The sequence below is a fragment of the Thermomyces lanuginosus genome (assembly GCF_041956635.1).
Source record: "Thermomyces lanuginosus strain ATCC 200065 unplaced genomic scaffold VTN49scaffold_24, whole genome shotgun sequence".
Taxonomy (NCBI): Eukaryota; Fungi; Ascomycota; class Eurotiomycetes; order Eurotiales; family Trichocomaceae; genus Thermomyces; species Thermomyces lanuginosus.
Window position 1 is genome coordinate 586507 of NW_027192358.1, and position 20681 is coordinate 607187.

Below are 20681 nucleotides of genomic sequence, written 5' to 3' on the forward strand. Positions count from 1 at the left end.
CTGTTCCTGGAAAAGAGTAGGATACAGGGGACTTCACATTCATCAGCAGCTGGAAAGGACTTCCAGGGCAGGTGAAGGGGGGTATCAAAGAAAAAAAGAAAAAAGCCGCGTAAATACAGTTCAGCGCGTGTAGTCCAGAACACGGCCTACATGCGAATGAACCGAGATATTCTTGACACGTCTGATACCGGGAATACTCATGGAGTATTGCCCGGACTTGTCTGCATGAACATGGGTGTTTTGATCTAGGGGGGCAGCAGTACCGAACAGCAAGCGGTTCGTCCCTAGAAGTCTTGGCCTTCAAGGGACTAAGGGGGAGAGCCAGGGCAATGATAGAAAGCTTATCACCATCCTTTGGAGCTGTTCAACATGAATTTGGGGAGCTTTCTGGTTGATATAATAGCAAGAAAGACGCGAAGGGGAAAGATGTTCGGAGGACAAGACGCCATAGTGGGGGCAGGGCCGCCTCACTTTGCTGGCCAATCATGCGTTAGTAGTCACGTGATTATCTATAAATGCATCTAAATATGCTCGTCCTCCCGCTGAGGCTCCTTTCCTTGCAGATGTGACTGGAAGAGGGCGTGGAGGGGAACATTGGATGGGCAATCGGAGGAATGGGACCAAGCCAATAGGTTCGAAACCAGTCAGATGTACTGGGGAGTTGACACGGTTATATATTGCTCGCTTTGGTAGGGCAACTCGTGTGACATCGGTGCAACAAGGCGTTTGAATTGGGCTATGTGAACTCCAAAGCAAAGTAAAAACACATTTGACTGTACAGCATTCATTTGCCCCAAGTTTGGCTTTGATTGGATGGCCGATCACAACACACCTGCCATTGTACTCATCCGCAAAGTCATCACTGATCCAATTGCACGTAGTTGGCCGGGAACAAACCGTGCTGGCCGTTGTACTCTCCGGCCCACCAGTCTTCATCGGGAAATTCCTTCGGCAAGGTTAGTCTTCCATCAGCTGGGAGAAAGGAGAAAGGCTGTTCACTTACAATGTTGACGATCTTGGCGCCCTCCGGGAAGCTAATTTCGTTATCTTCAGCTGCCTCGTAGTCGTACAGCGCAGTAGCAGTAGGACCACGGGTGGCCGCGGTATGTGGCTCGTCCGCCTGTTGGGACGCCGGCGCTGTCTCGTGCTGCTCATGCTGCTGGTGCGCAGCGACGCCCGAAGGCTGGGACCCAACAAGTTCCACATAGTTGCTAGGGAAGAGTCCCTGCTCGCCCTTCGAATTGACGCCCAACCACCAGTCGTCATCGACCATTTGAATGTTGGTGATGGTCTCGCCTTCCCGGAGATCAATCTCGTTGTCCTCCGCCTTCTCATAATCGTACTGAGCGATGGCCTGAATAGAGGATCCCTCTTCGACTTTGTGCGCGACAGCCTCCGCGGTAGCACGGGCCGGGTCATGGCCAGGGTCTTCGAGCTCCTCTTCTTTGGGAGCAGCCTCCGCCATACTGCGAATGGGAAGAGGCTGAGGAGGCCCGTTAATCTCCTCATGCGCATCTTGCACGTTCTCTTCTGGGGCAGTACGGCTAACGGGCACGGCCACACGAATCGGCGAGCTCTCCCTCTGCGGTGTTGGGGGAGTTGGAGAACGCGGCTGTTGAGGAGGTTCCGGAACGGATTGTCTGATTTCGCGCTCGGGCTCCTCATCCTCAGCCGAAGTCAGTCCAGGCATTGGGACATCACGGCTAGCATTCGGCTTGTTGCTCGTATCCACTGGAGGCGGAGGTGGAGGCGCAGTGTCGGCGCCCGACTGAGGAGCAGCGAAGCGATCACGGATAGAGCTGACTGAGGGAGTGGGCTCGGGCTCGGGCTCTTCACGGGGCGTCTCTTGCTGTTGAGCAGCGCTGCTACTAGAAGATACACCGGTATGTGTCGTTTGTACTGGAGCCCATGTCCTGCCGGTGTACGAACTCTTCCAGCCTCCTTCCCCTGAAGGTGTTTGCGTTTGTGTCGGAGGAGTCGACACGATGCTAGAAACAGGGGTGCCCCTTTCTTTCGCTTTCCTCTCTGCCCATAGCTGCGCCGGAGTCTTGCCGCCTTCATCAGCGAAAGTCCGACTGGCACGGCCAATAGTACTTGGGGTTGTCTTCGGAGCGACGGTTTCACCAGGAAGTGGCGCCTTTGTTCCTGTAAATGTCTGATTACCCGCGAACTTATTGGCCACCTTTGGCTTCGGTAGGGAGGTTAAGCGCTCAGCAGACTGAAATGCTGCGGAACGTTCCGCCACAGATTTCGGTTGGCTCGATTCGGTTGTTTGCGGGGGAGAGGGAGATCGGGGTTGAGCGCGAGCCCGAAGCGCTGCGATATCGACCTTACCAACTGGTTCATAGGCCCCTTTAACGGGCTCAGGCTTGTCATCGATTTTCTCTCCCTTTTCAGCCGCTTGTCTTCGGATTTCGGCAATATCGACCTTTCCGACTGGCTGGTATCCTCCCTTGACTACGTCTGTCCTCTCTTTCGGCTCAGGGCTCTTGAATTTGGGCTCCACGGGTTTCTGAGAGGTAAGCTGTTTGATATCCACTTTAGTTGGCTGGTATGCGGAGGGAACCTTTTCCAGCTCCGTCCGAGTCACTGGCGGCGCATCCGGACCCCAGCCATCATCGTCGGTTGCTTCAACCTTGGGTGCAACAGTCCGCTTCGGTGGCGCCGGAGCAAGAGTGGAGAACGCGCCCGTTCGGCTAGGCGTAAACACGGGCTTCGTTGCTACGGGAGGCTTTGCGGGCGCAGTCGCCGGAGCAGGAGGGGAGTTTGAAGAGGAGTACTTGGCACCCGATGCATCCGAGACCTTTTGGAGAATTCCCTCTGGGGTCAGGTCTCGATCCGAGCGAGCAGTAATCTGGACATGATAACCCTATACGAGGTTAGAATTGAGAGAGCAAACGATTCTTAGATGTTGACCTACTTGGAGGAACTTGGAGACTGCCGCGAGATGGCTGGTGAAGTAGCCCTTGGTCCTCTCCGGCACACCCTCTCCACACCAAGCAATCAGAACGTTCTTGGGCAGGCCCGTGTTGGGATCCTTGATCTTGAGAAAGCCGAACTGAATCTTGCCCTCCGAGAATTCGTCAATGAGATCGGCCAGTTCACCGTCTGTACAGGAGCGTAACGGTCAGCCGCATCATCGATTTGTTCGAATGAATTATGCCCACGGACCTCCTGTGCTCTGCACCTTCAACACGCTCTCCTTGTTCCCTGAATCCGGTTGGAACGCGTTCACGAGCGGGGTCGACACCGCAAACACCGCCCATTGCCCATACGTCGGCGATGCGGACCCGCTCGGAAGCGCGGCATTGATGACCGATTGATAGCTCTTGGTAATGGCCGGGCCGTTGGTGGAGAGATTGAGCGTAGCCATTGCTCTTGGATATCTGTGCGACCCGTAAACGACTTGACTGAGGAGGAGATAGGAGAAGAGGGGCGCGGGCCACTATGACATCAATGACGGGAGAAGAGAGTTAGTCGATGTTTGTATGTTCAATCAAAAAGGTCTAACGGTATATAGAAGTCAGCGTGATCTTCAAACAATCTATTTCCTGTCCACCTGATGATGTTGTTCTGGTGCTCATAGGCAGTAACGTTCGAGCCATTCCAAGCCCCGGCGCCGAACATGCCAGATATCGGCAAGGTGGTTGAGTTTGACTTACAAGATCCCGCGAACGTGTAATCGCTGAGACCGACGAATGCGCTGGAGGAAACCAAGAGTGCGACGGATCAACGTCGAGCTCCGTGAAGGTCAGTGATGGCCGAATATGAAATCATTCGTATCCCAAATGTTGACCTCTTCTAAGCCTGGAGCCTGGGCTTGGAGGGACGCTATTCAGCTGCTCAGCCAATAAGGTTCCCGGCTGACGGTCTAACTTTATTGGGTTTAGTTGACTCCCGGAAATAGTAAAGTTCATACCTTGGCATTTCTGACAAGCAGAATGGCTGAATTCCTGCCTGAGGCCGCGAGGCCCAGTGCCTGGTATTATTTCCAGGAGTCTATGCTTGATCTTCTCACTCATCACCAGGAGTTATTGAATGTCAAATTCGAGCAATTCGGATCTCTGGTTTTCATATGCAGCATCAGAGATCTCACAACAGAGTTTCTGACTGTGTAGATGCTGAAATTCTGCCTTCTTTGGAGCGCCAACTGTTGGAGGGCGTGAAGGTATAGAACACGGAGTACAGAACTTGTAAAGTTTTCCTTACAGAACGGAGTAGATCAATTCATGATATAGCTTTATTGAGTATTCATTTTCGGCCGCCTACACAAATCCCATACATGCACGAAACCATCAGACAATGATTGTCTGACCGTAGTTATTTTCTGACACCGGCCAACCTCACCATCCAGTTGATCGATCCCGCAAAAGCCCCAGGCCAACTGGCCAAGCGTTTGTCCGAAGTCACGTGACGTCATGTGATCTATCCGCGGTCCCAGCCCGCCCGTCATGTCGGCGAAAGATAATTATGCAGGACTGGCCTGGAGCTACTGTATCAAGGGCGGCTGCGGTCTCCCATAGCGACTTTGGCTGTCTGGCCCATCGAGTTGACTTTGCAGAGAGTCAGTCACCATGGCGTCGCTCGGAGACGACTTGCTCCGCACGGTGAACAAGTTGCAAGACTTGGTCTTCAACACCATCGGGAATGACTCCTTGGATCTCCCGCAAATTGTTAGTGATGCTGATCCATGTGGCCCTGGAAATGATGCTGATGCAAGTGGTCGGTCGTGTGGATAGGTCGTCGTTGGCTCTCAGTCTTCGGGGAAATCCTCAGTACTTGAAAATATTGTCGGTCGCGATTTTTTGCCCAGAGGCAGCGGAATCGTGACAAGGCGCCCCTTGATCCTTCAGCTGATCAACGTTCCGAGCGAAGGAGAAAACCAGAATAATGCAGCTGATGTTCCCCATTCCGCGTCGAGCGTGGCTTTACATGGAGAATGGGCAGAGTTTCATCATTTGCCGGGTCGCAAGTTCGAGGACTTTGCGCAGGTGAAGCAAGAGATCGAAAATGAAACGACACGGATTGCAGGAAACAACAAGGGCATAAACCGCCAGCCGATCAATCTGAAGATCTTTTCCCCTCATGTCCTCAACTTGACATTGGTGGATTTGCCAGGCCTGACAAAGGTGCCCATTGGGGACCAGCCGTCGGACATCGAGAAGCAAACCCGCACACTGATTCTGGAGTACATCGCGAAACCAAACAGCATTATTCTGGCGGTCTCTCCAGCGAATGTCGATCTGGTCAATTCTGAGGCGTTGAAGCTGGCCCGCCAAGTCGATCCCGTGGGTCGTCGGACGATTGGAGTCTTGACCAAGCTTGACCTGATGGACCATGGCACCAATGCCCTGGACATCTTGACAGGTCGGGTGTATCCCCTCAAGCTGGGTTTCATTGGCGTGATCAATCGATCCCAGCAAGATATCCAGACTGGGAAGCCGCTCTCGGAAGCGCTTAAGTCTGAGGAAGAGTTTTTCCGGCATCATCCTGCGTACCGGAACATGGCAAATCGCTGCGGGACGCAGTTCCTGGCGAAGACGTTGAACAACACCCTGATGGCCCATATTCGGGACCGATTGCCCGACATCAAGGCTCGCTTGAACACCTTGATGGGACAGACGCAACAAGAGCTGGCCAGCTACGGAAATAAGCAGTTCAGTGGCAAGGAACACCGGGGCTCGTTGATTTTGCAGCTGATGACCCGTTTCGCATCTTCGTTTATCGCTTCCATTGATGGCACGTCCTCGGAGATCTCGACCAAAGAACTGTGTGGCGGGGCTCGAATCTACTACATCTTTAACTCGGTATTTGGCAATGCTCTGCAGTCTATTGACCCGACTCAGAATCTCACGACAAATGATATTCGAACGGCGATTCGCAACTCGACTGGTCCGCGTCCAAGCTTGTTTGTACCTGAAATGGCGTTTGACCTCCTGGTCAAGCCGCAAATCAAGCTCTTGGAGATCCCCAGCCAACGATGTGTTGAGCTGGTTTACGAGGAGCTGATCAAGATCTGCCATACATGTGGCTCGCAGGAGCTGTCGCGGTTCCCCCGTTTGCAAGCCAAACTGATAGAGGTTGTGTCGGATCTCCTTCGTGAGCGGCTCGGCCCATGCTCAAGCTACGTTGAGTCCCTGATCGCTATCCAACGTGCCTATATTAACACGAATCATCCGAACTTCTTGGGCGCTGCGGCGGCCATGCAGTCGGTGATTCAGAGTCAGCAGGAGCAGGAGAGGAAAGCGCTCCTTGCGGAGGAGAAGAAGAGGCGGGAACGACGCCGGATGCGGGAGCTTGCCGATGCGAATGGCACAGCGGAGGAAGATGAGGAGCAGCAGACTGACCATAAGGGCCGGCCGATTCCCATCCGGAGCGCGAATAGCAGCAGAAGCATGTCGCCGCATCTCACTCGAGAAGGTGGGGTGTCGGCGGCGGTGAACGGAGCGCAGCACGCGTCAGCGTCGCCGCCGCGGCTGGGGACGGGCAACACGACCCGAGACTCGTTCTTGAACTACTTTTTCGGCAAGGACGGCAACAACACGTCGTCGGCGGGACCACTGCCGTCGGCTTCCGCGGCAACCCCCAGCCGACGGGGCCACTCGTCGGAGGGGAGCGTCAGCCAGAGCCTGCAGCGAGTCGACGCGCGGTCGTCGATCCTGTCGCAGACGCAGGAGCAATATAGTGGGCCGGCTCAGGAGCAGGCTGGAGATCTTCAATTCGTAGGTTCCCGTTTCCACCAGTAATACCAACAAGTTATGGCATGTTGACTAACAATCTTAGCCCCATGATGACCCGGAGTCGAGCTTGACGGAGCGCGAGCTGATGGAGACGGAGCTCATCCGGCGGCTGATTTCGTCGTACTTTAACATCGTGCGGGAGACGATCGCGGACCAGGTGCCGAAGGCGATCATGCACCTCCTGGTCAACCACAGCAAAGATGTGGTGCAAAACCGGCTAGTCAGCGAGCTCTACAAGGAGGAACTGTTCAACGAGCTGCTGTACGAGGACGACGGGATCAAGGCGGAACGGGAGAAGTGCGAGCGGCTGCTAGAGACATACAAGGAGGCTGCGAAGATCATTGGCGAGGTGCTGTAGTCTTTTTTTTCGCTTTCTTTTTCTTGTATTTCTTCTCCATACTTTTTCTTCTTGTCCGATGTGTCGGATAAGATGTGTTGAGGAATGTATAAACAGAACGGCGCATGGTGTGTATAAGAATTGCACTCCTGTTTTAAGCATGTTTGCGATGCAGCAATGACAAACGAGCATGTCATCTATCGTATACACTAGGAGGACTATATACAGAAACTGCCGATACATTTATTTCCTCAAGCCACCTTAACTACCCTCCTCCGCCTTGCCCCCTCGATGCCGTAGAGCGCACCACCCAAAAACACCAGAACCGCACCGAGCAGCACGCCCGGTGCAAGCCGGTTTCCGAACAAGTAGATAGACAGCAACAGCGAGACCAGCTTACGAATGTTTAGGACGATGGTGACGGTTAGCGACGACGACTTGGCGGCCAGTAGATAGACGCCGCGGATGCAGGCATACTGCGTCAGGCCGTTAAGGACAAGGTAAATGATTAGGCTGGGCGCGCCGGCAAGGGTGCGCAAGACGGGGCCGGGAAGGTGATCCAGAAAGCGGAGCAAAGATTTTGATGCGGCCGTCTCGAACAAAGGAGGGGAGGTCAGCATCTGGCGAAACTGACGCGTAAGCTGACCATAAGTCGGGAGGAAGAATGGCAGAGAAAGCAGGTGGGAGTAAAACAGCGCCTCGCGCCAGTGGGAATTGCCGTGGGTGGCGTAAAGACGGTCGACGTAGACGCCCTGAAAGGCCGCGAGCAGCATCGCGATGGCGAGGATTATGATGCCAGTGAAAAAGGAACCCGCGGAAGTGCCTGCATCGGGCCCGACGTGGATGGAGCGGCCCTGCGCTTGGGCGTCGGCCAGCGCAGCGCCGCAGACGCCGCAGGTTAGCAGGACGACGGCGAGGATTTGGCCAGGCGAGTACCGCCGGCCGTTGAAAAGGTACCCAACCGCCATGGACGCGACGGGCCCAGCGGAGCGCAGGATGATGTGCAACGGCACAGAGATACGATACGCAAACGCCCAGTTGTTTAGCATATTGACCGACATGAAGAAGGCTGTATATGCCAGCCAGGACCGGAGCGGGATGGCGCGGCGAGCGAGGAAGAATCCTCGCAAGCCGGCATCCCAGGATACATGTCCGGGGAGTGTGAACAGTGCTACCGTAGTGAACTGGCTGAGGGTGATCAAGGGACCTAGTCTGCGATCAACAGCCATTCTCTTTCTTGAAACTTCTCTCTCTCTTACCGGCAGCCGGCTCGTTCCTGTCACCGTCAGAACAATGCTTTCTAGCCCACGGAAGGAGGGATCGTTACTTGACAATTGCTTCCAGCGCGAAGACCTATTGCGCACACCCGGTTCAGCATGATTATCCATCTCCGGCGACACTGAATATGCGTACATTCCCACAACATCCACCAAATATCAATGCGATGATGACACCCGCATCGAGCCATGCCGGCACTGTCGTCAAGAGGATGCTCGCCGCGATCCCAGCTCCGTCGGTTACCGGTTGTTTGCCTCGTTGTTCCTCGACCTTTCCCACATTTTCATGCGACGTGTTTTTTGCGGTACGACGGGTCAGGTGTGACTCGCAATGGCCATTGTCATGCAGCTTGGTATCCTGCCAGCTATCGATCAGTATGAAGCTGTCCGACTAGTCCAGTTGACGGATACGTACTGGTTGGGCAATTGGGCGTGCCATTTGGCTTGAAATATGAAATGATTGAAATATAGTGACAATGGAACCTGTCTCTATATGTAGGGCATAACTGATTGAATATGAAGGTGGTCAATGTTCGGCAAAGCGACAATTTCAAGAAGTGGAAGCAGTCACAGCAGCTGTTAGCCTGGAGTTTTATCGGACTTTATTAGATCGATCTAAAGCACACGATTCGCGAAGCAGAGAGCCTCATGTCGCGCTCAGAATATTTTTCTAATTCTGACAGTCAAATCATGGAATACAGTAGCGACTAAAGCAATTAATTCATGTCCTCTGTGCGTGTGACTGATATTATCAAATGGGCCGAGTAATTTCGAATCAGCAGCGCTGACAGCGAAAACAGCTTCGAGGCCATCGCCTATGACTCTGTCACTCGTCCCCAAACGATGATCCGCCGGCTTGTCTCTTCTCGATTCTCAACATGGCCGCTCGTCCCGCCAAACGGCAGCGCCGGTTGACCGTGCTCTCGGATGATGACGAAGCTCCAGCCCAGGACCGCATCGATGAACAACTGCCGACGCGCACCAAAGCACGAGTCCCTCTTTCGCGAACCGCGTCTTGGTCATCTTCTACGTCGCCTGGGAAAAAGAGGAAAGACAAATCTACCAGTCAGGACGGATCGGGCGCGACAAAATCCCTGCATAGCTTCTTTCACGCGGCGACAGATGAACAACGGTGGTCGGCCGTGAAGAACCCAGAGAAGGAAAATGTGCAAGAGGAAGGTTCGGAGGAATTCGACCTGATCGAGGACGACTCCTACGATGAAATTTTCGACTCTCTCAACAACAGTCAAAGCATCCGCGTGAAGTCCACGCCACAGACACGGAGTACTCAGCGGTCAAGGCCATCGAGGAGGTTTATCCTTCCAGAGAGCCCGAAAGCGCGGTCTCAGCAGCAAAAACCAGACGCAGAGCCGGACTCGCGACCATGGGCCGAAAGATTTGCGCCTACAGATCTCAGCGAGTTGGCCGTGCATAAGAAAAAGGTCTCCGATGTGCGCAACTGGCTTACAGAGGCCCTGTCCGGGCGATCTAGACGTGTGTGTAATCGCGCGATTAGAATACTAGTTGGTATTTTGAGCTGACGACGTCGATAGAAACTACTGATTCTGTACGGCCCTGCAGGCAGCGGCAAAACGACGACAGTGACGCTACTCGCGCAGTCAATGGGCTTCGAGATCGTGACGTGGAAGAGTCCGTCTGCCGCAGAGAGAGCCGGACTGGACTCCTCATCATTCAGTGCGCAGTTTGACGAGTTTATCAACCGGAGTTCTGCATTTGGGGCCCTGGACCTAGACGGCTCAGAACAGTCGGGTCCCGGGCAAGCGGCACAACGGGTGATTCTGGTCGAGGAATTCCCGAGCACCCTGACACGAGGGTCGTCTGCGCTAGATGCCTTCAGGGCGTCTCTATGCAGGTATCTCGCTTCAGCTGCGGGAAGTACAGCGCCCCCAGTGGTGCTGATCATTTCCGAAACGCTCCTGGGGACTTCTTCGTCGTTGGAGAACTTCACTATGCACCGGCTCCTGGGTCCAGAGATTTACCTCCATCCGGGAGCCACCACTCTGGAGTTCAATCGCATTGCACCTACGTACATGTACAAAGCTCTCGATTTAGTTCTCAGAAAAGAATCTCGACAGTCAAAACGAACGAAGATCCCTAGCCCGGCGGTGCTGAAGCATCTGTCTGAGCTCGGCGACATTCGCAGTGCGATATCCTCGTTAGAATTCCTCTGTCTGCGCGGCGACGACAGCGGGGACTGGGGTGGTCTAATCGCCGCCAAAACACGCAGGCCGCGAAGCAAGGATCCGGAGACGCTCACAGCGATGGAAAAGGAGTCGCTGGAGATGATCACTCAACGTGAAGCCAGTCTTGGCCTTTTCCACGCCGTTGGCAAGGTAGTCTACAACAAGCGAGATGATCCCAACACCACAGGACTGGCCGGAGAGACGCCACCACCCGCGCATCTCTCACATCACGCCCGTCCGAGAGTCTCTCAGGTGTTGGTCGATGACCTCGTCAACGAGACGGCCACGGATGCGCAGACATTCGCGGCGGCTCTGCACGAAAACTATGTCCCCTCATGCAACGGGGCGTCCTTTACGGACTGCGTCGAAAACTGCATCGATTATCTCTCCGCAAGCGACCTGCTCGGCACCGAGAGTCGTTCCGCCCTATCCTCGAGCCGGACTGGCGTCGGTCTTGCACGGAACAGATCCTACTATCACCCTGCCAATTCATCCAGCGTCGACACTCTGCGCCAGGACGAAATCAGCTTCCACGTTGCCGTGCGTGGACTGCTGTTTTCCCTCCCTGACCCCGTCAGACGGAGCATGGGCTCCACATCCTCCTTAAGTAGTCGCTCCAGCGACGCATTCAAGATGTTCTTCCCGACATCGGTCCGTCTGTGGCGCGAGACGGAGGAACTCTCTGCGTTGATCGATATGTGGCAACGTCGTCTCCTCGACCAACCTCTTCTTACGCTGAAATCCCGTCCAGCCCAACCGACGGAACCGACAGGCGTCGCAGGGTGGAAGTCTCTAGGCGTGAACAATCCGTTACAACAACGGGACAGAGATGCGGTGCAACAACAGCAAAGTGCCATCCCGACGCTGGTGTCTCGTGACGAGGTCATCCTGCATCAGTTGCCGTACTTGTCCCGAATAGCGGATCGACGCTCAGAGACAAGGCGTGATCTGGACCGCATTGTGCAATTTCATGGGATAGGCCGGCCGAGCGATGAGATCCCTGATGACGACGAACTGGATGCTGCGGCTCATCCTCGTAGTCTCGACAAACCCGCCGTCGAGGAAGCCGTGGAGAAGCTCATGTTGGAAGATGATCCAATTGAAGATTGATCTGAGATTGTATGTTCTGATTACATATGTATTGCACGGCTAGAGTTGGTGATGTGTATGGTAGGCTGTCGGAGAGAGATGGATGCTAATCGTTGCCCTTTTTGGTTTTACGGATAGGTAATAGCCATGGGAAACCGACCTGTCAATTGTCGCTAATAAGGAATTTTGCTGAGATGGTCCTAATAAGAGGAATCAGTTAACTGATCTGGGATGATGAACATTCAATCAACTTCAATCACTCGGCCATCCTTCCCAAAAGTCCATCATAATCATAACTCCTATTACCACTGCTAGAGGTATAACATGAAGAAAGAATGAAAGAAATAAAGAAAAAACAAAAAAAAAAAAAAAAAAATAAAAAAATATACATGTATATATACACACAAGAAACGAAAAGCAATCCAACCTCATGAACCACCCAAAACATCATAATAATAATCCTCATCCAATCCTTCCCTGCTCGGCACCGCCGGCGGCTCACCCATAAACGCCGCATCGTCAAACCGTACATTAAGCAGCCGGATCTTCAGGCCGTAGTTGCTGATCAGATGGACCAGTTTATTCGTCTCCGCGGTGATGGGCTGCTGGTTGAGCAGCATGAGGAGCCCGTCGAGCCACTCCGATGCGATACTGTGTGTCGGTGGCCGCAGCGTGAGCAGGGGCACCTCATGCGGCTGTGTCGATTTGCTGTTGCTGCCTGCGCGGGTCGCCGCATCGGCGTCGTTTGTGCCGCTGGTCCCCGGCGGCGCGGATGCGGCGTAGCCGTGGATGGTAATCTTGGTCGATGGGAGGTGGTTGGGGTGGGTTTTAACAGTGGAGTCAGAGGAAGAGTCCGCGGAGGCGGACACGTTAGAGACGACCGAAGAGACGATTGCGAGGTCGACTGCGAAGTTCGGTCAGTTAAAGTGGTGACAGAAGAAAGGAGGAGCATACTTTTATTTGTTAGCGCCTCTAGAGGCGGCGTATTCCTGGAAGACTCGAAGTCCGCGAAATGGAGGTATCGGCGATTATGCGACAGCTGGACATACTTCCACAATGTCTTTGACGAAGCGTCGGCCGTGCCCGACCCGTCGGACGAGGACGTCTCGTTCGGAAACCATGCACCCTGCAGCAAACAGCGGATCCGCTGCTCGCGGACGAACTGCAAGGCCTCGTGCTGTAGCTCGTCGCGGACCTGCCGCAGATGTTGGCTCCAGACGTCCTCGTACGTCAGTTCAAGGAGCTCCATCTGCAGCCGCCGCAGCCGCTGGTAGTCGAAGTCGATGAGTTCCTCCTCGACCTCCTGGATATCCTTGGTCCGGGGGCTACTGCCGACCACGGACTCGACCAGGATTCGGGCGAGTTCGACAATTTTGTCAAAGTCCTCCACCTGAGCTTCTGCGATCTTCCACAGGCGGAAAAAGGCGTGCAGCGCGCCGACATGCAGCCGGGACCAATGAAGGAGCAACGGCTTAAATACCTTGTCCAGATTCGACCGCGACTCCAGCACAAGCGAGCCCTTGGCGTCATCAGTGGCCGACTTGTCCACCTCAAAATGCTCGTACAAGATCGCGGTCACCGCGAGCGACGCGCGTGCAATGGGACATCGCTGCTCGGCCGGCTTAGTGGCCTGCTCGAGAAGCATTTTCTGAAACTCGTCCTGATTCTTCCGGACATAATCGGTCAGGTCCATCATGCCAAGGTAGCCGGTCTCCGCAAAGTCGGACGCGGGGCTTTCAGACCGGAAACCCAACCGTCGCCACTTCTCCGGGTGGTGCCGCTTGGATTTCTTCGTGTCTTCGCCCCCATCTTCGGCTTCAGTCTCAGACGGAGTCTCAGGGCGGCTGGCCAGATAGATGCCCTTGAGTGCGCGCCGGTGATCGGAGAGCTCCAGATTGACTGCGAGGTTCCTCCACTTGCGCAGCAGCAGCTTGGTCAGCGACTGGAACTCAATCAACGGATGGGCATGGTCCTGTAAGGCAGAGCCTTGCATCAGCATGTAGACAGCTCTGATCACACCGAGGTCTTGCAGCCGCTTGATGAACTTTGGCCACTCGGAATCGTCGTCGTTGGTAATGGAGTCGCGCATGAGGGAATTGATCAATTGCAGGGCATTTGCGCAGAGGGCATGATCCGCTGACGACAGGCGGCCGACTAGGTTCTCTAAGAACTGCGGATATACTGCGAGGGCTGGACGCAGGGCGCGAAAGCCGAACAACCCCGATTGCGAGGCACGGGCCGCGGTGTGCGGGCGCGAGACAATGGCGACCAGGATCGACATGGCACCGCGCAGGATATTGACCAGGGGATGGGTGACGACAAGCTGGACAATCTGCAATCAAACAACGGCGTCATCAGGCTGTGATTCTCGTTTGAAGGGGTCAAACACAAACGTCAAGCATAGTCATAAATATACCCTTTGAACAAGTTCCTCATCCACATATTCCCAACCCTTGTCAACCTCCAGTAGCCGCGAAAAGCTCGTTAGCGTGTACGCAAGGGTGTTGCCCGAGGCGTGCAATGTCAAGTGCCGCAACTTGGACAGCCCGCCCTCCTGGATGAAGATATCGGCAAAAGAAGGGTCGCCAATGCTGCTCTGCAGCTTGAAGGCGGCCATTTTCCGGACGGCATCTTCCTCGCTGCCCAGGCGTTCGACGAGTTCGGTGATATTGAGACCCTCCATGGCTGGGGTTTTTGGGAGGGGAGAGCCGGACAGATAAGGGGGGGTCAATGGCTCACGAAGGTTTTCGGGTGGGCGCGCAGTAGGAGACGAGTAGAATTCCAGAAGTATTCATGTCAATTGCTCTTGAGTTTCGAAATCCCTGGCGCTGAGTTCAGTCTCCTGAACCTGTGAAGTAGTACTCCATGCAGGGACCCAGGAGGATCGTCCGATGTAACCTGGATAACGCAGCAAGTTATACTCCATATAACAATTATATACTGGTCTCCAGCTGGCGAGCGCTCCACCAACGGACCCATCCAGATGATTCATTTGAGTCGTATATGAAACTATACTACTCTCATTGATGATTGAACTATTGCCATCCGATTATAACATAGAACAACATTTCAGGTAGCCTCCATGAATACGCCCATGTCAGCGAGTCAACATAAAACACATTACAATCGTAGGCATATTATGCAATGTCTCAGAATCAGAATACCTCCGCCCATAGTCTCCTTTTGAACCATCAGAGACATAGAACAGACAAGCCAGTCAATCCCATAAACGCCGTAGACCCAGAATAATCAGAATGATACACATGCAAGATAAGTAAGACTACTGCCTCCAGCCAACGTTCCAGATAACATGTGCAATGTCCCGCGCGGTGTTGATCGTGTCGATGAAACGTCCGAAAAGTCCTGTGTATGATGGCTCTGCACTGCTGTCGTCTTCGTCAGGCGAGAACGAGCCGAGTGAATTGATGGAGAAAGGGTCAGTTTGCTCATGCTCCCAACTGTCCGCCGGATCGACGAACCATGGCCGGTCATGCGACGCCACGCCACGGTAGTTGTCGTCGTCGAGGAGGAAGTTAGTCTCGGGTCGCTGCGGTCGCAGCGTCTCGATGGATGATGAAGGTGAGAGCTGATTCTGAGGAGTGGTTTATTCGTCTTGAGGGGGCTCGGGTGTGTCGCTGCGGTACTTGAGAGTCGTGGGCGGTAGCGGCGCAATGGTTTTGCTCTCGCTGTTGGAAGCTCGCCGCGGGGCGCTCCGATTGCTCAAAGAGGGTCTGCGTGACAGCTGTTTCATCATAACGAGCCCGTCGCCGTCGTCATCTTCATAATAAGACTCACTGTCGCCATCATCGCTTTCCTCGCCAAGGAAGAAGTCAGATGGATCAACGTCGTCTTGGTCATCTTTTGTCTCCACTGCGATGCATTGGGACACTTCGTTGTTGAAGTGGATATGCCGGCGTTCTGATGGGGACACCAAACCCGACGGCGTCATGTTTGACGACGTGCTGGTGCTGTCGGTCGAATCAAAATAGTGCGCGCGTCGGCTGAACGGCACGCCTTCATCCGAGGTCGCTCTCCCGAAACCAGGGCGTGCCCGAGCGAGCTCTGCCTTTTGTGCTTGGAGGATGGCGCCGGCATGCTTGAGCAGCGTGTGTTGGGAGAGCGACCGTTGGAGAATAGCTTCAGAGGCCGTTCGCTTCTTGAGGATGGGTTTGCGGTCCATAAAGGAATTGCTCGATGACAGGCCGCTGGGAGGCGGCGACTGACTTGGGGCCTGCCTCCTCTGCTTCCGCCCTGTTTGAAGGGGCCCATACAGCCAGGTTACGTCACAATCCTTCATCCAATTCAGCTTCTCTGGTGAGATTGTGCGTAGGTTGTTTTTCGCCTTAGCCCAGTTCCGCCATGACGCATTCTCCAGCCGCACGCCATTGCTGTATTGATCCCGCCTCGAAACCACGTAGCGCCATGATGCCCATATATCCTCTTCACGCCAGTCGTGCGACAGGTAATCCACATGTCGGTCCGGTTCGTCTTCGATGGACGAGTCGTCTCCGACGGAGGCACGCATAGGCCATGTCCGCACAGCGTGCCCCAGCGCGCGGCTGGCAGGGGTCCGCTCTCCCGCACACTCTGGCGTATCAACAGACGACCGCGTCGACTCGTCTTCGCCGTCGTCGCCATTGATGGAAACGCTGCTGACAGTCGGCGCGTACGAGGACGGGCTGGAGGGGGGAGATGTGAAAAAACCAGGTGAGGCCGAGGGGAGCAGGGAGCTGTCGACGCGTTCATCGTAGTCGAGCATGGGCGGCGACTTGCATGCAATGCTGTCCTGGAGGAAGTATGTCTGCGCGGTGGGAGACCGCACGCTGTCGCGGGAGCCGCGCGCCACGGCTGTCATCGTTTGTCACCCCGCGTGCTGCAATCATGGATTTCATGGGACAACTCGCATTGATCGACGGGGTATTCGAGAGTGCGGAGGGCGAGCGATGTCGTCAGATATACTCCGTATTTGCGCTTTTTCGTGCGGCAAATGCTCGGCTCGTAAAAAAGGTTCTGGACCGTGGAATTTTCGTTCACTCCACTCCCTCGGTGAGGCAAAGGGCTAAAGGAACTCGACAATCTATGCAGGTGCAGGTTTGCCCTATGCCATGGAATTCCAGCATAGAATGCCAGGATGGATCTTAATGCCAAATATCCATTCGAGATATGCCCTTGACACCGTTTCGAAGCTTTCCAAGCGACCGCGAATGGTCCAGACCCCGCGATTCAAGGATACGACAAAGTATGATAACACGGTGCATATCCATTCGATTCCAATGGTACTATCTATGCATCCCTTCTCCTCCTCCTTCAGAGTCAAAATTTGATATTGAACTTCCTATCAGCGGAATTCTCCGTTCCCACACTGACCGCAAACAACCGAAGGGCCCATGTTGTTTTCGAGCGCATCTAGACTATTCCGGCGCAGATTGCCCCTAACCTAACCACCGGTGGTATGCGGGCTTATCAAAGGGATCAGCATTGACTGGCTACAGCTGAGCACGCCATGAATTCCGACTGGGCCCTGCACTCGGCCTCGGCCCTGGCCGTGTTCCAGCACCGTGGAGATTTTAGCAAGGATGTCGAGTCCGTGCGTCATGAAGAGGTGGTCTGAGTTCCATCTGCATACGACGTCCAAGGTCCTTCGCCTACCAATTGCCCAGGATCATAAACGTCTTCGCATGTATTTGAGAAACCGATAGAGCCGCCCAGTCCCTGCATGTCATGATGCCTGTTTTTGGACTCATCAGAGCGATGTCCAACGCAACGTGCCCGTCTCTGGTGGCTGCATGAGTGTATAGGCAATGTTTCAGCAGGCAATCCACATCCGCTTTCGACGTCACTTAAACAATTGAGACGTTTTGCCTCAATTAACGTATAATTAATCTATGACCACACGTGCGTCAATTGACGGATCCGGTTCATCTAGGAAAAATCCGGTGAGGCCAGTTGCCGAGTTCCGCCGACCTGCGAACCGCCAACTGGTGTAATAGTCTGGACCACGTGACGATCATGTCACAGGTGCAACGCTATTGGGCCAATGCTCTGAGTTGCCCCGCGTCAGTATTCTGAGCAACATCATGGCGGACACCGCGGTAGAAGCTCCTCAGGAGCCTCGCGCACGACAAGTGATTTATTGCGGCGGTAAGGTTTCCTGATCTTTGTCCATGGCATTACTGACGCGGAACAGTGTGCACACTGCCACCCGAGGTACTGCTCGATCAGCGGACTACCGGAGAGATCGTACCCCCACTGACAGAAAGGTTACGTCTAATAGTACTGCGAATTCGGCGGCACACGGAAAAAATGTGAGGAATGGCTAAAAGAGCACCACCCGGAGCTGCATGCTCGATTATACTCTGAAGGTTCGTCTAGTTATCCCGGATAGTTTGGAATTTAACTGAACCTATCCCGCGACGCAGAGGCATTGAACGCCAGTCTTTCCTCCCTTTCTGTGGCCGCCCGCGAAAAGGCTGAAAAGGACGTCGCGAAGAAAGAAGCTAAGGCCCTCGCCGCGGAAGCGCGTCTGGCCGAACGTAAAGCCCAGGCCAAGGTGTTGATCAAGCGCGTCGAGCGCAATAAGCGCAAGTTCGTCACTGTGGTCAGCGGGCTTGAGGCCCATGGGCTGGATCTAAAGAAGATAGCGAAGGACCTAGGAAAGAAGTTTGCAACAGGTTCGTCGGTGACCAAGTCGCCTACGGGTGCGGAGGAAATCACGGTGCAGGGTGATGTCAGCGACGACCTCTTCGAGTGGCTGCTTGAAACGCATAAAGAGATCCCGGAGCAGAACATTGAGCTGGTGGACGATAAGAAAAAGAAGGGTTAGCTCTACATGTATGACGTCTACGAATGAAATGAGATTGTGCATTCCGTTGGATGATTCGGGTATCATTAGCGTATACAGTCTATAGCTCATCAAACAAGCGCAGCGATTCGTCCGCTCGACTTGTAGCATTGTCATGCCGGCTAAATACCGGCAGTTCCGCAAGCGAGCAACTGTTCTGCGCAAAGATCATCTGAAGGGTGTCGTCTGGGTTGGTGTGGATGGGAGCGAGCAGCGCGTTCTCTGGCGGCTTCGGCGTGGGTACGTCGGCCCGCCAGGTCTGCGCTGTCCAGGCAATGAGCAGCACAACAGTGGCCGTGCCCATGACTGCCCAAAGGATTCGCAACCGCCGACTGACCCGAGCCTGCCATTCGCCCTCTCTCCGTTCCCAGTGGTCAATGGCCTTGCGAACCGCATCTAGCCTCTCCCCCAACTCCTCGGCCCTTGCTCGTCCGGCCCTCATTTGTTCCTCCAGTGCCTCGATCTTTCTGAGCTGCGGCGTAAAGCCCTTGAACTCCCCGATCTGTCTGCGTGTGTCCTGCTCGATGTTGCCAACATCGTTGGGCAGGGCCTCGTGCAACGAAGTGGTCGATTCTGAAAGATCCCGGAACGACTGAACCGTAGCCTGTAGTGACGATATACGCTCAAGAAGGTTGTAATACGTGTAGTCCAGCTGGCGCGTGAGATCCGTCGCCAGAGAGCCGAGCGATACCAGCGATGCGCGTAACGACCTTGCCCATCAGCATCTTCAGCTAGAATACGATTCGCCGAGCAAAACGTACTGTTCTGCCTTTTCCCTGTTCCGCCTCTCCACCTCCAAATCGGCCATGGACTTGATCTCTTTTCGCTGTATATACCGGAGCGCTGATCTCACACCAGTTTGGTCCCCCGTTCCGAGGCTACTCTTGCGGCTCTCCTCCCCAGTGGAGTTCCATAGCGAGTCGTGATGGGATGGTCTCCGGTGCTCATCATCCGGGTGAATACTGGAAGCTCTCTCGCGTTGATTTTCCCGATCGCGGCTGAACTTGCCCGCGGCGGATGACGCGAGGTGCGTCACGGTCCGGGGGATGCGGCCATCGCGCGACTTGCTATGGCGATGCCGGGGGCGGTTCTCATGTTCGGAGATATCGGAAAAGAGCCGTCGTGGCCACGGCGGCTGACGATCATCGTGGCTACTATTGTTGCTGTTGCTGCGGACAGTAGTCGCGGGGAGGACAGCTTCCGAGCGATGGCGGATATGTTGCGAACTGGACTGCCGCGACGGTGGTTCTTCCGCAGTGGCCGGGCGGCGGTGCGAACTGCTGCTGCTGCCATGCGTCTGGAAGGAGTTTATCGAGGGATTTCGGGGCGGAGTGGTCATTGGGAAAAGCCAGTGCAGGTCGGGTCGGTCCATGGTGGTTCAAATATGCAAAAATATGTAGAATAATAGTATATTGGCCTTGTCAATCAATAAGATCAGGGCGCTAGTTGGAAAACAATTCATGAGACCACGTCTACAATTTCATGTTCACATGAATACACACGTTGCATCAATAGTTTCAAGAGCAGTCCTATACACCAAACGCCCAACCATAAAAACAAAAGGTCCCTCTACCAAAACTATAAGTTACGAGTGCAACAGTTTATTCCGCTTTTCTCTCCGCCTCAACCGTTCAACCCGTTTCCGATGCATCTTCTCCGCCAGTTTCTCGTACCGCTCCTTTTCCTCCTTGGCGGCTCTTCGCTCCTTGATTTTTTGGATTCGGCGCTGCAGGCCTGTCAATGTTTGCCGATAGTAGGACAAGCGCCGTACAACGTACCTGCCGCTCAGCCTCCTTCTCCTCTTTCAACTCTTTTTCTCGCTGTTTGACGGCGGCGATCTCATTTCGCTCTTCCATTCGCTTTGCGTAGGACTTTAACCCGGCCGTTGGCCGGAATGCTTTCTTGGGAGTGTGAGAGTGCCAGTTTTTTCCTGCGAGATAACTTTCTTAGCTTTCGGTCCGGGGAGCGTGACTCGCAAAATCCGAAGGTCGTACCATTTTCTTTCATGCCCAGCGGCTTTGACGTAGCCGCCGCCGCCGTCGTGGCCGACATTGTTGGATCCTGAATCTGAAAAGGCGACAAATCGATCCGCCACGATCAACAACCAGTCCACCACTTGCTGCAGGAATCAAAATGCCAAGCCCACTGTTTTATCTTAGCGCCATCAGATAACCGGATCTCGGCCGTACTAAA

General features: G+C 54.4%; 11 protein-coding genes across 11 annotated transcripts; 4 read left to right on the plus strand and 7 right to left on the minus strand.

The window, feature by feature from the left end:
• Positions 1-859: 859 nt before the first annotated feature.
• Positions 860-3373, minus strand: VTN49DRAFT_2138 (uncharacterized protein; the record flags this gene model as incomplete). The annotated part of the gene is made up of 4 exons (XM_069409830.1): positions 860-946; positions 1004-2869; positions 2921-3108; positions 3172-3373. The coding sequence occupies 4 exons, from the start codon at positions 3371-3373 to the stop codon at positions 860-862; spliced, it is 2343 nt and encodes a 780-aa protein (XP_069269895.1).
• A 1201-nt stretch (positions 3374-4574) lies between these two features.
• On the plus strand, positions 4575-7098 carry VTN49DRAFT_2139 (uncharacterized protein; the record flags this gene model as incomplete). The annotated part of the gene is made up of 3 exons (XM_069409831.1): positions 4575-4673; positions 4740-6722; positions 6784-7098. The coding sequence occupies 3 exons, from the start codon at positions 4575-4577 to the stop codon at positions 7096-7098; spliced, it is 2397 nt and encodes a 798-aa protein (XP_069269896.1).
• A 230-nt stretch (positions 7099-7328) lies between these two features.
• Positions 7329-8793, minus strand: VTN49DRAFT_2140 (uncharacterized protein; the record flags this gene model as incomplete). Its single annotated transcript, XM_069409833.1, has 5 exons — positions 7329-8284; positions 8337-8353; positions 8405-8430; positions 8491-8712; positions 8770-8793. The coding sequence occupies 5 exons, from the start codon at positions 8791-8793 to the stop codon at positions 7329-7331; spliced, it is 1245 nt and encodes a 414-aa protein (XP_069269897.1).
• A 439-nt stretch (positions 8794-9232) lies between these two features.
• Positions 9233-11668, plus strand: VTN49DRAFT_2141 (uncharacterized protein; the record flags this gene model as incomplete). The annotated part of the gene is made up of 2 exons (XM_069409834.1): positions 9233-9850; positions 9908-11668. The coding sequence occupies 2 exons, from the start codon at positions 9233-9235 to the stop codon at positions 11666-11668; spliced, it is 2379 nt and encodes a 792-aa protein (XP_069269898.1).
• Positions 11669-12075: 407 nt separating this feature from the next.
• VTN49DRAFT_2142 (uncharacterized protein) lies at positions 12076-14330 on the minus strand (the record flags this gene model as incomplete). The annotated part of the gene is made up of 3 exons (XM_069409835.1): positions 12076-12551; positions 12602-13979; positions 14064-14330. 3 exons carry the CDS (start codon positions 14328-14330, stop codon positions 12076-12078), a joined length of 2121 nt encoding a protein of 706 aa, XP_069269899.1.
• A 566-nt stretch (positions 14331-14896) lies between these two features.
• On the minus strand, positions 14897-15139 carry VTN49DRAFT_2143 (uncharacterized protein; the record flags this gene model as incomplete). Its single annotated transcript, XM_069409836.1, has 1 exon — positions 14897-15139. The coding sequence occupies one exon, from the start codon at positions 15137-15139 to the stop codon at positions 14897-14899; it is 243 nt and encodes an 80-aa protein (XP_069269900.1).
• A 112-nt stretch (positions 15140-15251) lies between these two features.
• On the minus strand, positions 15252-16502 carry VTN49DRAFT_2144 (uncharacterized protein; the record flags this gene model as incomplete). Its single annotated transcript, XM_069409837.1, has 1 exon — positions 15252-16502. One exon carries the CDS (start codon positions 16500-16502, stop codon positions 15252-15254), a length of 1251 nt encoding a protein of 416 aa, XP_069269901.1.
• A 286-nt stretch (positions 16503-16788) lies between these two features.
• VTN49DRAFT_2145 (uncharacterized protein) lies at positions 16789-17258 on the plus strand (the record flags this gene model as incomplete). The annotated part of the gene is made up of 3 exons (XM_069409838.1): positions 16789-16923; positions 17058-17097; positions 17140-17258. 3 exons carry the CDS (start codon positions 16789-16791, stop codon positions 17256-17258), a joined length of 294 nt encoding a protein of 97 aa, XP_069269902.1.
• A 466-nt stretch (positions 17259-17724) lies between these two features.
• On the plus strand, positions 17725-18470 carry VTN49DRAFT_2146 (uncharacterized protein; the record flags this gene model as incomplete). Its single annotated transcript, XM_069409839.1, has 4 exons — positions 17725-17788; positions 17835-17854; positions 17922-18009; positions 18067-18470. 4 exons carry the CDS (start codon positions 17725-17727, stop codon positions 18468-18470), a joined length of 576 nt encoding a protein of 191 aa, XP_069269903.1.
• A 79-nt stretch (positions 18471-18549) lies between these two features.
• On the minus strand, positions 18550-19860 carry VTN49DRAFT_2147 (uncharacterized protein; the record flags this gene model as incomplete). The annotated part of the gene is made up of 2 exons (XM_069409840.1): positions 18550-19198; positions 19250-19860. 2 exons carry the CDS (start codon positions 19858-19860, stop codon positions 18550-18552), a joined length of 1260 nt encoding a protein of 419 aa, XP_069269904.1.
• A 213-nt stretch (positions 19861-20073) lies between these two features.
• VTN49DRAFT_2148 (uncharacterized protein) lies at positions 20074-20540 on the minus strand (the record flags this gene model as incomplete). Its single annotated transcript, XM_069409841.1, has 3 exons — positions 20074-20214; positions 20267-20418; positions 20483-20540. 3 exons carry the CDS (start codon positions 20538-20540, stop codon positions 20074-20076), a joined length of 351 nt encoding a protein of 116 aa, XP_069269905.1.
• Positions 20541-20681: the final 141 nt, after the last annotated feature.